Genomic DNA, 12,909 nt, shown 5'->3' on the forward strand with positions numbered 1-12,909 from the left:
GAGGGCCACAGTTCTCATCTTTTGCCTCAGGAATGGAGGAGCTGATCCAGGTACAATTTCTTTGCTATTTCCCCTCTATGTAATGCAGTATTGGAATCAATCAGAAAACCCCTGAATCTTTTCATCTCCATGCCAAGGATCCATTCTTTCTCTGGCTCTTTAAACTTGACTGTCATATCCAGCTGTCATTTCCTGGTTAATAGATCTATAAATAAGACCATCCATTATTAATACTTATACCAATATTGCCATTTATGGCTCATGAGAAAAGTTAGTTATCATATGTTTATGTGTTATGTCATTTAAAAACATTCAAGTCTGAAGTGACTTTAATTCATCATATTTACAGGCAAGGAAATTGACTCACAAATGTAAGTTAATTACCCAATTTCACCCAGTTAATTACCCAATTTCAGAACCCTGATTGGGGTTACTTATCATTTATACACTCAAAGTCATCCTGGATAATGTACTTATTTCTACTCTCATATTTGCATTTCCCTCTGTCTTAGCATCTTACTTCACTTTGACATCTTCTTCTCTATCCTTTTAGTCTGGTAGTGCTTTCTCTCTCTCTCTCTCTCTCTCTCTCTCTTCTCTTTCCCCCCACTTTCCTCATTCTGCTTTCTCACTCTCACTCTCACTCTCCCCTTACCCAATATTCCTCTTCGTGGTTCTCAGACTGGAGTTCTCCATGGGTTCTTAGCTTTGCTTATTTATCTGACTTGGCTATTCCCTTGTTGTCTTAAATGAGACACTCCCTCACCCTGCTCCGGTTCTGTAAAATGCCACCAGCTGGACTTGTTCTTGGACCCAACAAGAGGAGGCAAGATCCTATCATTTAACAATATTAAGTATATTTTGTGTTCTTTACTATATTCCACTGATGTGTCTGTAATGTGCCACTACCAATCTGTTTTAATTATGGAAGTTTCATAATATATTTAATTACTTTTTAAGGATTGACTTCCCTTACTTCCCCCATTAACCTTCTTCTGCAGAATTCCTGGGTATCTTGACATATTTTTTTGTTTACATGTAATCTGTAGAATCAACTTGTCTAACTAAAAAAAAGAAACTGTCGCTATTTTTATTTAAAGTAATTTGGGGAGAATTTACATTTTTACCATGTTGAGTCAGATTCTATCTAAAATTAGAATGTGTCTTCATGTATCCAAGTAGAAATTTAAATTTTCTTTGAAATAGATTCTAATTTAAAACATCCCTAAGCATTATAAGCCTTAGAACAAAGCTGCTCCTAGGTTACCTGCAATTTCTTTCTGACTGTATTTATTCTTCTTACTTCTCTTAGTTGGAGTAGGGGGAACCAGCTATAGTTATAGCTGGTTTTCACCTAAGGTTGCTGATTCTCTTCACATATTTTCTTTAAACATTATTGCTTAAATATAAACTACTTCCAAGAGCATCATGGTGTTGTAATGGGAGCTATTCTTAGTTAACTCTTCTTTCCATTTTTTAGTGGCCCTGCTAAATAATATTGTGATTTCTTAAAAGGTACAAACTTTCTATCTTTGGAGAAACTGTAGTTTCCAACTATTACCATATACATTACTGGAAAATCCTCTTCTTTAATAGTTGTAGAGTTTTCCTTCTTCCTAATCTAGCCCGCTCTAAATTCCTGCTTCCCTGTCTGATTCTCAAATGGAATGAGAAATAATTGAATAAGTAGGCCCTTGAGTTGCTGAGATAGATATAAATGGAGTGGGGGTAGAGCGTAGAGCCAGGAGGCAGTCTCAATGTGAGGTGTAATGCAAGGGAGATTACATATTACTACAGCAGCCACAGAGAAAATCTTTAGGGAAATAGTCTATTTTCTAGGTCACTTTTTTTCTGGGAAAATTCAGAGTTGGGCTTAATGTAGACATAATTACTTTGACTTTCATCATGGCAGGGGCGGGGTATAAAAAGTAATGCTGTTCCAAACAGGAAAAAAAAAACAGTTAAAGAAAATATAGTCATTCTGTTCAAGAAAATCCTCTATTGAGGAAGAGGTAGTTCACTTCTGGCTTATTTTTAATGGGTAAAATGATTTAAGTAATGAATATTTCTCATGCTCTAATGAAGGCAGTGCTTGCTGTTTTCTAAGTGTTCTGGCTTGACTTTTTGTTATACAGTGTCCTTCACCTTGCTCTTTACCTCTGCACTCTGTGTCTCAGGGAGCGTTCATATACTGCGGAGTGGATGCATTTGTTGCAGATTACCACTTTCTGGACACAATGATGATCTTTATGCTGTACATTTGGTCCGTTGTTCCTCTCATGTATCTTGGAAGCCTCCTGTTTTCTAGTAGTACTGCTGCCTACATCAAGCTCACCCTCTTTAACTACTTTTCAACTGTTTTCAGTATCATCATTCACATCATACTGAAATTCTATGGTAAGGATTTCACACAATTTTTCCTTTCTCCAGAAAATACACTGAATAAATGAAGATGAAAGAGCTTGAGGATAAAAATATTAATTGCTAAGCACTTACTTACCTGGAATCTAAAAACCTGTGTTCTTTGGAAATGAGCAAATATTTATTGAGTGGATATGTGAGAGATAGAAGTTGAGGGAGAGAGGGAGGGAAAGAGGACATGGGGAAGAGAAAGGAAGAAAAAGAGGGAGAAGCTAAGCCCTCTGAAGGAGTTGGACTCAGTATCATTCTAGCCTTAGGAAAGAAAAAGAAGAGTAAGAGATTACAATGCCTGTGTGCCAAACGTGATGTCCTGTGAAAGATCCACATTCTCCCCCACCCCCCACCTCATTCTTGAGACCTGCTCCTTCAGTTCTAATATCTGGTTTTTTTTTTTTTTTTTTTATTGGCTGTGTTGGGTCTTTTTTTGCTGTACGCGGGCTTTCTTTTTAGTTGCGTTGATTGGGGGCTACTCTTCGTTGTGGTGTGCAGGCTCCTCATTGCCATGGCTTCTCTTGTTGCAGAGCACAGGCTCTAGGTGTGTGGGCTTCAGTAGTTGCAGCACATGGGCTCAATAGTTGTGGCTCACGGGCTCTAAAGCGCAGGCTCAATAGTTGTGGCACACAAGCTTGTTGCTCCGTGGCATGTGGGATCTTCCTGGAGTAGGGATCAAACCCATGTCCTCTGCATTGGCAGGTGGATTCTCAACCACTGTGCCACCTAGGAAGCCCCCAGTTCTAACATCTTAACAGCACGTTAGAGCAAAATGGGGAGACTGGAGTGTGGAAAGTCCTATGGTACGACTCCTTCTGAATTTAATGAAGCACATAATCTTGAACCTCCTAATGCGTGTTTTTCAGAAGAAAACAATTAAATATTTAACAAATGTAGTCATCCTGAAACCAGTTTCTCTTCCTTTCAGGCCTGATTTCTGATTATGAAATTTAAAGAGAGATGGACTCTGCCGGTGATTATCACCAATAAGATTTGTTTTGTTTGTTTCTAGGACATACCTTTGTTGAATTTCTCTATAAACATGAATTTTGAACTGTATTAATCAACTCAGCCCTCCCTGATATTATGGGTTTTCTGAATTCCAGTTTCTAATAATGAAGACTCTTCTCCTGGAGTGTGGTGTCATGGATTGTCCCTGTTGCTTACTGTGGTCATGGTTCCTACCTTGTTTCTAATAGTTTTCTGCCACCTGGCTTCTACTTTGTAGGATCCCATTATTCCCATAGGTGTCAGGGAACCAAATTCTATTGCAACATGCTCTATTGTCATCTTCACCCAGCAGAAGACAGTAAACAGAGAGCTCTTCAAGAATGTACTTTTTATTTTTACTTTTTACTGAAGTATAGCTTGCATTAAGAAAAGTGCAGAGACCGTGAATGTACAGCTTGATAAATTTTCACAAAGTGAACATACTAGTGAAACTTTCCTCTCTCCAGCCAGGGCCTCCTATGGGCCTAGACCAACTAAGAGAGCAAAGTCCCTTTGATTTATTCTATATATATAATCCCCCCAGAGCAGGAAGTATAATAGAGAAGAGTAGAGTATTGGTTCAAAGGGACAAATAAAAGAAATATAACAAAGAGGCTATTGGACTTCACAATGAGAAATTCAGTGGAGACTTCCACGTCCAGAAGGATGGAGGACTGAATAAGGCAAATTGCCTTCCCACTTAAAACAACAATACATGTTGGATAAAAAAAATAAATAAACTTTTTAAATGCATCATTGATCTCTCAAGAAATTTCAGAATGCAGAGGCCAACAACAAAGTGAAATTCAGAATCCCATGATTTTCCATTTTGTAGGCTGCACAGGGAACAGAGGGAAAATCTAAGGTCAAGCCAAGGTAGGGATTTTAATAGCAGACCATAAAGCAGACCCCTAAAGAGGGCAGAAGACAGATCCTAAGGAAATACAGTTAGCAAAAGTCTTCTTTTGAAATCTGTAATTGACAAATCCATGCTACAAGCTATGAAGATGAATAAGCTTAATGACTTAATAACAGTGTTTTCTCAAAGATGATATGCTAAATTGGTAATTCTCTGAGAATGGTTTGATCATCTTAGGGAAGTTTGTTGTTATGGGAGGGTCACTACTTTCTTAACTGAAGCTAATCTATCATCTTTTTAATCATAGAGCAGGACATTCCTGAATCCACAAGAATCTTCATGGCTAATGCATTAATGGTGCTTCCTAGTTACAACTTTGCAATGAGTATCAGCAAATTCTTTGATGACTATGAGGTGAAAAAAATGTGTGCCAGGCAATTTAGGAACATTTATGTGGACTGCAGTGAAAGATGTGAGTATCTGTGGCTCCCCAGGTCCTTAAAAACAACCTATTCCTTTCTAGACTTCCACATTTAAGCTTAGACTATGGAAGATAAGAGAAACTTGTCATTCCTTCAGCAGAGACAGTAAGGCTTGCCATTTTGAGTGCTTTTCTGTACCAAAGTTATTTTCACAGGTTGGGGGGTGGAAATGAAGCCTCAAAATAAAATCCAAGATAAACATCATGAAAACATCACCAGATTTAGAATGTTGCTACTAGTTACTCAGCTACGATGTGCAAGTAGCTTTACATATATTATCTTGAATCTTCACAGCAGCCTACAAGTTAGCTACTATTATCACAATTTTATAAATGAAGAAAGTGAATGCTTTACTTAAACTGAAGATTAAATAATTTTCCTGGGACACTACATTTTAATTATCACACAGATAAAAGAAAGGCAAATTCAGAGCCAGACCAAAATCAGGAAAAACTAAAAGCATTCTATTAAATTTTCCATATTTTAGGCTGATTTCATATTTCAGATTGATTCTAAAAATTGAGAAATAATGAGCATATTTACTGTTTATGTGTGTGTGTGTGTGTGTGTGTGTGTGTGTGTACAGTTTGTTCTGGAACCAAATAATTTATATGCAGCCACTAAAAGGGAAATGTAATGGTATTTTACTAAATCAGTGCAGGATGAAAATATAATTATTAAGGGCAAATTGATTATATTTTCTTACAATTCCTGAATAACAAAAATTATGTTACATTTTAGTTTGCATCATATTTCACCATAAATTCCTCTCTCTGTTTTTTGAAAACAGTTCTAGTGAGTTATTATTTACATACCACAGACATCAGATTTAATTAATTTCATATTCATTATTTTTACTAAATTTATAAAGTTGTGCAATCATTACCACAGGCTAATGGACAGACAGACCATCCAGACAGTAAATCCAGACAGTAAATCAATAAGGGAAAAACTGGCCTTAAATGACACATTAGAGCAATTAAAATTAACAGATGTATACAGAACATTCCATCACCAAAAGCAGAATACACATTTTTCTCCAGTGCATGGCCACACACAATTCTCAATAAATTTAATAAAATTGAAATCATATCAAGAATCTTTTCCAACCACAAAGTACAAGACTAGAAATCAAATATTTTTTAAAACTGAAAAGAACAAACGTGTAAGGTAAACAATATGCTACTAACCAACCAGTGTGTCACTGAGGAAGTCAAAAATACCTGGAGAGAAATGACAATGGAAACAACACTCCAATATCCATGGGACACAGAAAAGGTAGTTCTGATGGGGAAGTTTAGAGTGATACAAGCCTACCTCAGGAAACAAGAAATATCTCAAATAAATTATCAAACCTTACATTTAAAGGAAATAGAAAAAGAAGTACAAAGTCCAAAGTTAGTAGAAAAATGAGATAATAATGATTAGAGTGGAAATAAATGAGATAGAGACAAAAATAGAAAAGGTCAAGGAAACTAAGAGCTGATTCTTTGAAAAGATAAACAAAATTGATAAACTGTTAGCTAGACTTATCAAGAAAAAGCCCAAATAAATTAACTCAGAAATGAAAAAGAAGTTACAACTGATGCCACAGAAATAAAGGATCCTAAGTGATCACTACAAAAATTATAAGCCAATAAATTGGATAACCTAGAAAAAAATGGATAAATTCCTATGAACACACAATCTCTCAAGACTGGAATCAGGAAGAAATAGAAAAATATTAATAAACTGATTACCAGTAATGAAACTGAGTTGTAATAAAAGAACTCCCAACAAACAGAAGTCCTGGGCCAGTGGCTTTCCAGGTGAATTCTACCAGACATTTAATGAAGAGTTAACACCTGTCCTCCTCAGACTATTCCAAAAAGTTGAAGAAGGTGGGATGCCTCTGAATCCATTCTACAGGGCCACTGTTACCCTGATACAGACACCACCAAAAAAAAAAGAAAATGACAGGACAATATCACTGATGGACATAGATGCAAAAGTGCTCAACAAAACATTAGCACACCAAATTCAACAATACATTAAAAGGAACATACACCATGATCAAGTGGAATATCTTCCATAAGGGTAAGAATGATTCAATATCTATAAATCAATCAATGTGATACACTACATTAACAAGTTAAAAAATGAAAATCATGATCATCTCAATAGATGCAAAAAAAAACTTTGACAAAATTCAGCATCCTTTTATGATAAAAATTCTTAATAAAGTGGGCATAGAGGGAACATAAGTCAACATCATAAAGGCCATATATGACAAACCTAAAGGCAACATCATACTCAGTAGTGAAAAACTGAAAGTATTTCCTCTAAGATCAGGAAAAGTACAAGGATGCCCACTCTTGGGCACTTTTATTCAACATAGTATTGGAAGTCCTAGCCCCAGGAATCAGACAAGAAAAAGAAATAAAAGAAATTCAAATTGGAAAGGCAGAAGTAAAACTCTTACTATTTGCAGATGACATGATACTATATATAGAAAATTCTAAAGATGCCACCAAAAAAACTATTAGAACTAATAAATTCAATAAAGTCTCAAAATACAAAATCAATATACAGAAATCCATTGTATTTCTCTACATTAATAATGAACTATCAGAAAGAGAAATTAAGAAAACAATCTCATTTACAATTACACCAAAAAGAACAAAATACCTAGGAATAAATCTAACCAAGGAGGTAAAAGATTTACACTTTGTAAACTATGACACTGATGAAAGAAATTGAAGATGACACAAATGAAATTATATACTTTGCTAATGGATTGGAAGAATTAATATTGTTTAAATGACCATACTACCCAATGCAATATACAGATTGAATGCAATCTTACCAAAATACCAATGGCACTTTCCATGGAACTAGAAAAAATAATCTTAAAATTAGTTTGGAAACACAAAATACTCTAAATAGCCAAAACAATTTTGAGAAAGAACAAAGCTGGAGGCATTACACACCCTGATTTCAAACTATACTACAAGGCTACAGTAATCAAAGCAGTATGATACTGGCACAAAAACAGACACAGACACACAGATCAAGGGAACAGAATAGATATTCCAGAAATAAATCCATGCTTACATGGTCAATTAATCTATGACAAAGGAGGCAAGACTACCAAATGGGGAAAAGACAGCATCTTCAATAAATAATGTTGGGGGAAATGGACAGCTACAAGCAAAAGAATCAGACTGGACTACTTTCTCACACCATATACAAAAATAGTCAAAATGGATTAAAGATTTAAATTAACTAACTAGTTAGTTTAACTTCTTAAACTAACTCCTTTTAAGAATTATATGGGGGACTTCCCTGGTGGTTCAGTGGTTAAGAATCCATCTGCAGGGGACATAGGTTCAATCCCTGGTCCAGGAAGATCCCACATGTCATGGAGCAACTAAGCCCATGCTCCACAACTACTGAGCCTGCGCTTTAGAGCCCGTGAGCCACAACTACTGAAGCCCGCATGCCTAGAGCCTTTGCTCTACAACAAGAGAAGCCACTGCAATGACAAGCCCAATGAAGATAAATTTCTATCAGTATTAAAAAGGACTATATTATCTATGAAATGTTTTATGTAACCTCATAGTAGCCACAAAGCAAAAATCTAGAGCAGAGATATAAAATATTAAAAATGGAGGAGACAGCAAATCACTGTGGAAAACCATCAGCTTACAAAGTTAGACAGAAACAAAAGGGGGAAAATGGAGATACAAAATAACCAGAAGGCAAAAGACTAAATGGCACCAGTAAATCCTTATATATCAATAACCACCCTAAATGTAAATGGATTGAAATCACCAATCAAAAGTTACAGAATGGCTGGATTAAAAAAAAAACAAGACCCACTATATGCTGCCTGCAGGAGACTCATTTCAGTTCTAAAGACATACACAGGCTTGAACTCAAAGTATGGAAGATGATATTCCAAACAAACAGCAACCAAAAGTAGATGGGCATAGTCATACTTCAAGCCAAAAAGGGACAAAGAACGTCATGAGACAAAGAAAGTCATTATATAATAATAAATAGGGGGCTCTCCTGGTGGTGCAGCTGTTAAGAATCCACCTGCCAATGCAGGGGACACGGGTTCGAGCCCTGGTCCAGGAAGATCCCACATGCCACAGAGCAACTAAGCCTGTGTACCACAACTACTGAGCCTACACTCTAGAGCCTGTGAGCCAAAACTATTGGGCCTGTGTGCCACAGCTACTGAAGCCTGGGAGCCTAGAGGTCATGCTCCGCAACAAGAGAAGCCACTGCAATGAGAAGCCCGTGCACCACAACAAAGAGCAGCCCCTGCTCGCTGCAACTAGAGAAAGCCGGTGTGCAGCAATGAAGACTCAATGCAGCTGATTTAATTAATTAATTAATTAATTAATTATTAATAATAAAGGGGTCAGTACATCAAGAAGTAACTATTGTAAATGTAAGTACTCCCAACACTCAAGGAAATATATTAAGCAAATACTAACAGACCTTTAGGGAGAAATAGACAATAATATAATAATAGTAGGGGACTTTAATATCCCATTAGCAGCAATGGATGGATCAGCAGACAGAACATCAACAAGAAAACATTGAAACACACCTTAGAGCAAATTGAAATGGTCGGCTCTAGAACATTCCATCCAACAGAAGCAGAATACACATTTTTCTCAAGTGTACATGGAACATTCTCCAAGATAAATCACATGATAGGCTGTAAAACAAATCTTAGCAGATTTTTAAAAGATTGAAATCATGCCAACTATATTCTGTTATAAAACTGGAAATCAAAAACAAAAGTAAAGTGATAAGATCTACAGTTACGTGGAAACTAAACAACAGATTCCTAAACAACCACTGGGTCAAAGAAGAAATCAAAAGAGAAATGAAAAATTATCTCAAAACAAATGAAAATGGAAATACAACATATCAAATATTTTGGGATGCAGCAAAGAGCTGGTTCATCAAAAACAAATTTGACAAACCTTTAGCTAGACTAAATAAAAAAAGAGAGAGACTCAAATAAAATAAGAAATAAAAGAGGAGACATTACAGCCGATAACACAGAAATACATAGAATCATAAGAGACTACTGTGAACAACTATATGCCAGCAAATTACATAACCTAGAAGAAACAGGTGCATTTCTAGAAACACACAACCTATAAAGACTGAATCAGATAGAAAAAGAAAATCTGAACAGACCAATAATGACTAAAGAGATTGAATCAGCAATCAAAAAACTCCCAACACAGAAAACTCCAGGACCAGATGGCTTCATGGAGAATTCTACCAAACTTTTTTTTAAAAAGAATTGACAACAATCCTCTTCAAAATCTTCTGGAGGTATAACACTTCCAGATTTTAAATTATACTATGAAGCCTTAGTAATAAAAACAGTATGGTACTGGCATAAAATTAGACACAATAACCAATGGAACACAATAGAGAGCCCCAAATTAAATCCCAGCATATACATGGTCAACTAATATTCAGCAATGGAACCAAGAATACCCAATGGGAAAAAAAAGACTCTTCAACAAATGGTGCTGAAAAAAATGGAGAAAAACCTGCAAAACAATGATATTGGACCCCTATCTCACACCACTCACAAAAATTAACTAGAAGTTGATTGGAGATTTAAACATAAGGCAAGGTGCCATAAAACTCCTAGAAGGAAATGTGAAGAAGAAGCACATTGATATTAGTCTTGGCAATGATTTTTCTGGACATGATGCCAAAAGTACAAACAAAAGCAAAAATCAATAAATGGGACTATATCAAACTCAAAAGCTTCTGCACACCAAAAGAAAAATTAAAATTAAAAGACAGCCTACAAAATGGGAGAAAATTTTTTCAAGTCATTAGTCAGATAAGGGGTTAAAATATGTAAAGAACTCAGACAACCTAACAACAACATAAAAATCATATGGGCAGAAGAACGAGATAGACATTTTTTCAAAGAGGACATCAAAATAGCCATCGGACACATGAAAAGATGCTCAACATCACTAATCATCAGTGAAATGCAAAGCAAAACTACAATGAGATATCCCCTCACACCTGTTAGAATGGCCATCACCAAAAAATCTACAAACTATAAATGCCGGAGAGGGTGTGGAGAAAAAGGGAACCCATATACATTGTTGATGGGAAAGTAAATTGGTACAACTACTGTGGAAAACAATATGGAGGTTTCTCAAAAAATTAAAAATAAGATCTACCATACAATCCAGCATTTCCACTTCTGGGTATGTACCCAAAGGAAATGAGATAAGATTTTGACGAGATATAAGCTCTCCCACATTTGTTACAGCATTACTCGTTTGTTACAACATTATTCACGATAGTGAAGATATGGAAACAACTGAAATGCCCATCAACAGATGAATGGATAAAAAAGAAGTGGTACATATACACAATGGAATATTATTCAGCCATGAGAAGGAGGATATCCTGCCATTTGCAACAATATAGATGGACCTTAAACACATTATGCTAAGCGAGATAAGTCAGACAGAGAAAGACAAATACTGGATGATACCACTTATTTGTGGAACATTAAAAAGTTAAACCTGTAAAAAACAGTAAGGAAAATGGTGATTACCATAGGATTGGGGGGCAAGCGCTTAAGAGTGATGTATTTAAGGGTACAAACTTGTAACAAGTAGTAAAAAAGTCATAGAACTCTAATGCACAGTCTAATTAATGGAGACAATAATACTATACTATAACCATGTAATGTGATCCATATTGCTACATCAGCAATTATATTACAATATATAAATGTATCAAAGAAACACACTGTTCACCTTAAACTTACACAAAGTTATGTCAAATTTATTCAATTAAAAAATCACAATGAGATATCTCTGCATGCTTACTTGGATGGCTATAAACAAAAATGGAAAGTAGCAAAGGTTTGGTAAAGAAGTGGAGAAATTGTTACCCTCAAATATTGTTGGCAGGAATGTAAAATGTTGCAGCTCCTGTGGAAAACAGTTTGGTTATTCCTCAAAAGATTAAACATATAATTACCATTTCACCCAGCAATTCCACTCCTGAGTATACACCCAAAAGAATTAAAAACAAGGATTTAAACAAGGACTTGGACACAAATGTTCATAGCATCATTAGTCATAACAGCTTTTTTCCATAAAAAATGGAAGCAATCCAGATGTCCATCCACTGATAAATGGATAACAAAATGTCCAGACAATGGAATATTATTCAACTATAAAGAGAAATGAATTACTGATTCATGCTACAACATGGATGTCTTGAAAGCATGCTAAGTGAAAGAAGCTAGACACAAAAGGCCACTTATTTTATGATTTCATTTATATAAAATGTCCAAAGTAGGACAATCCGTAGAGACAGAAAGTAGATTTGTGGTTGTCAGCGGTTAGAGGAGTAGGAGTAACTGTGACTGCTTAATAGATACTGGATATTCTTTGGGGTGATAAAAATATTATGGTCCTAGATAGTGGTGATGGTTGCACAACATTATGAATGTACTCAGTATGACTGAACTGTATACTTTAAAGAGGTAAATTTTATGTTATGTGTATTTTATTGTACAATAAAATAAATACATTGTCGAGGGGGGGGCGTCAAGGAAGGGAGGGAATATGGGGATATGTGTATAAAAACAGTTGATTGAACCTGGTGTACCCCCAAAAAGATAAAATAAAATAATAAAAAAAAAAATTCTATAAAAAAAAAAATAAAAATAAATAAATAAATACATTGTACTTCTGCATAGTAGCACAGAAAATACAATTCTTATAGAAAGAGAGTCATTTTATTATCTTCACATCTCAGAGATGCCTCTTATTTGCCTATCTAGAATTTAGCTGTTTGTGTTAGCTAATTTTCTATGTAGCGAAGTCAGGAAATATCAGCTATTACCCATTTACATTTACACTTTGTTCTTTTCTTCCTTACAAGTGTTGCCACTAATACTCTTTTCCTATTTAAAATTTCTCCTATTTTTAGAAGAAAATGTCTTCTCACTCTGAAGGACTTTAGGATAGCAGGCATGACCTATAATAATGGTTAAACATGCAGTAAATGTCTTCATTTTGTTTGCTTTGTTTAATTACCAAGAATTCTGTTCACAAAAGTTCAGCCTTTGAAACTCATTGAGTATGTAGTAAGGTTGTC

General features: G+C 35.4%; 1 protein-coding gene across 1 annotated transcript in view; it reads left to right on the top strand.

Annotated features, from left to right (window-relative positions):
- LOC130861015 (phospholipid-transporting ATPase ABCA3-like) overlaps positions 1-12,909 on the top strand; it is a 70,893-nt gene that overhangs the window by 28,756 nt on the left and 29,228 nt on the right. Inside the window, 2 exon segments of the mRNA XM_057749521.1 lie at positions 2,178-2,397; positions 4,569-4,733. Coding sequence (XP_057605504.1) covers positions 2,178-2,397; positions 4,569-4,733 — 385 coding nt within the window.

This window comes from Hippopotamus amphibius, chromosome 9 (genome assembly GCF_030028045.1).
Source record: "Hippopotamus amphibius kiboko isolate mHipAmp2 chromosome 9, mHipAmp2.hap2, whole genome shotgun sequence".
In the NCBI taxonomy this organism is placed as follows: Eukaryota; Metazoa; Chordata; class Mammalia; order Artiodactyla; family Hippopotamidae; genus Hippopotamus; species Hippopotamus amphibius.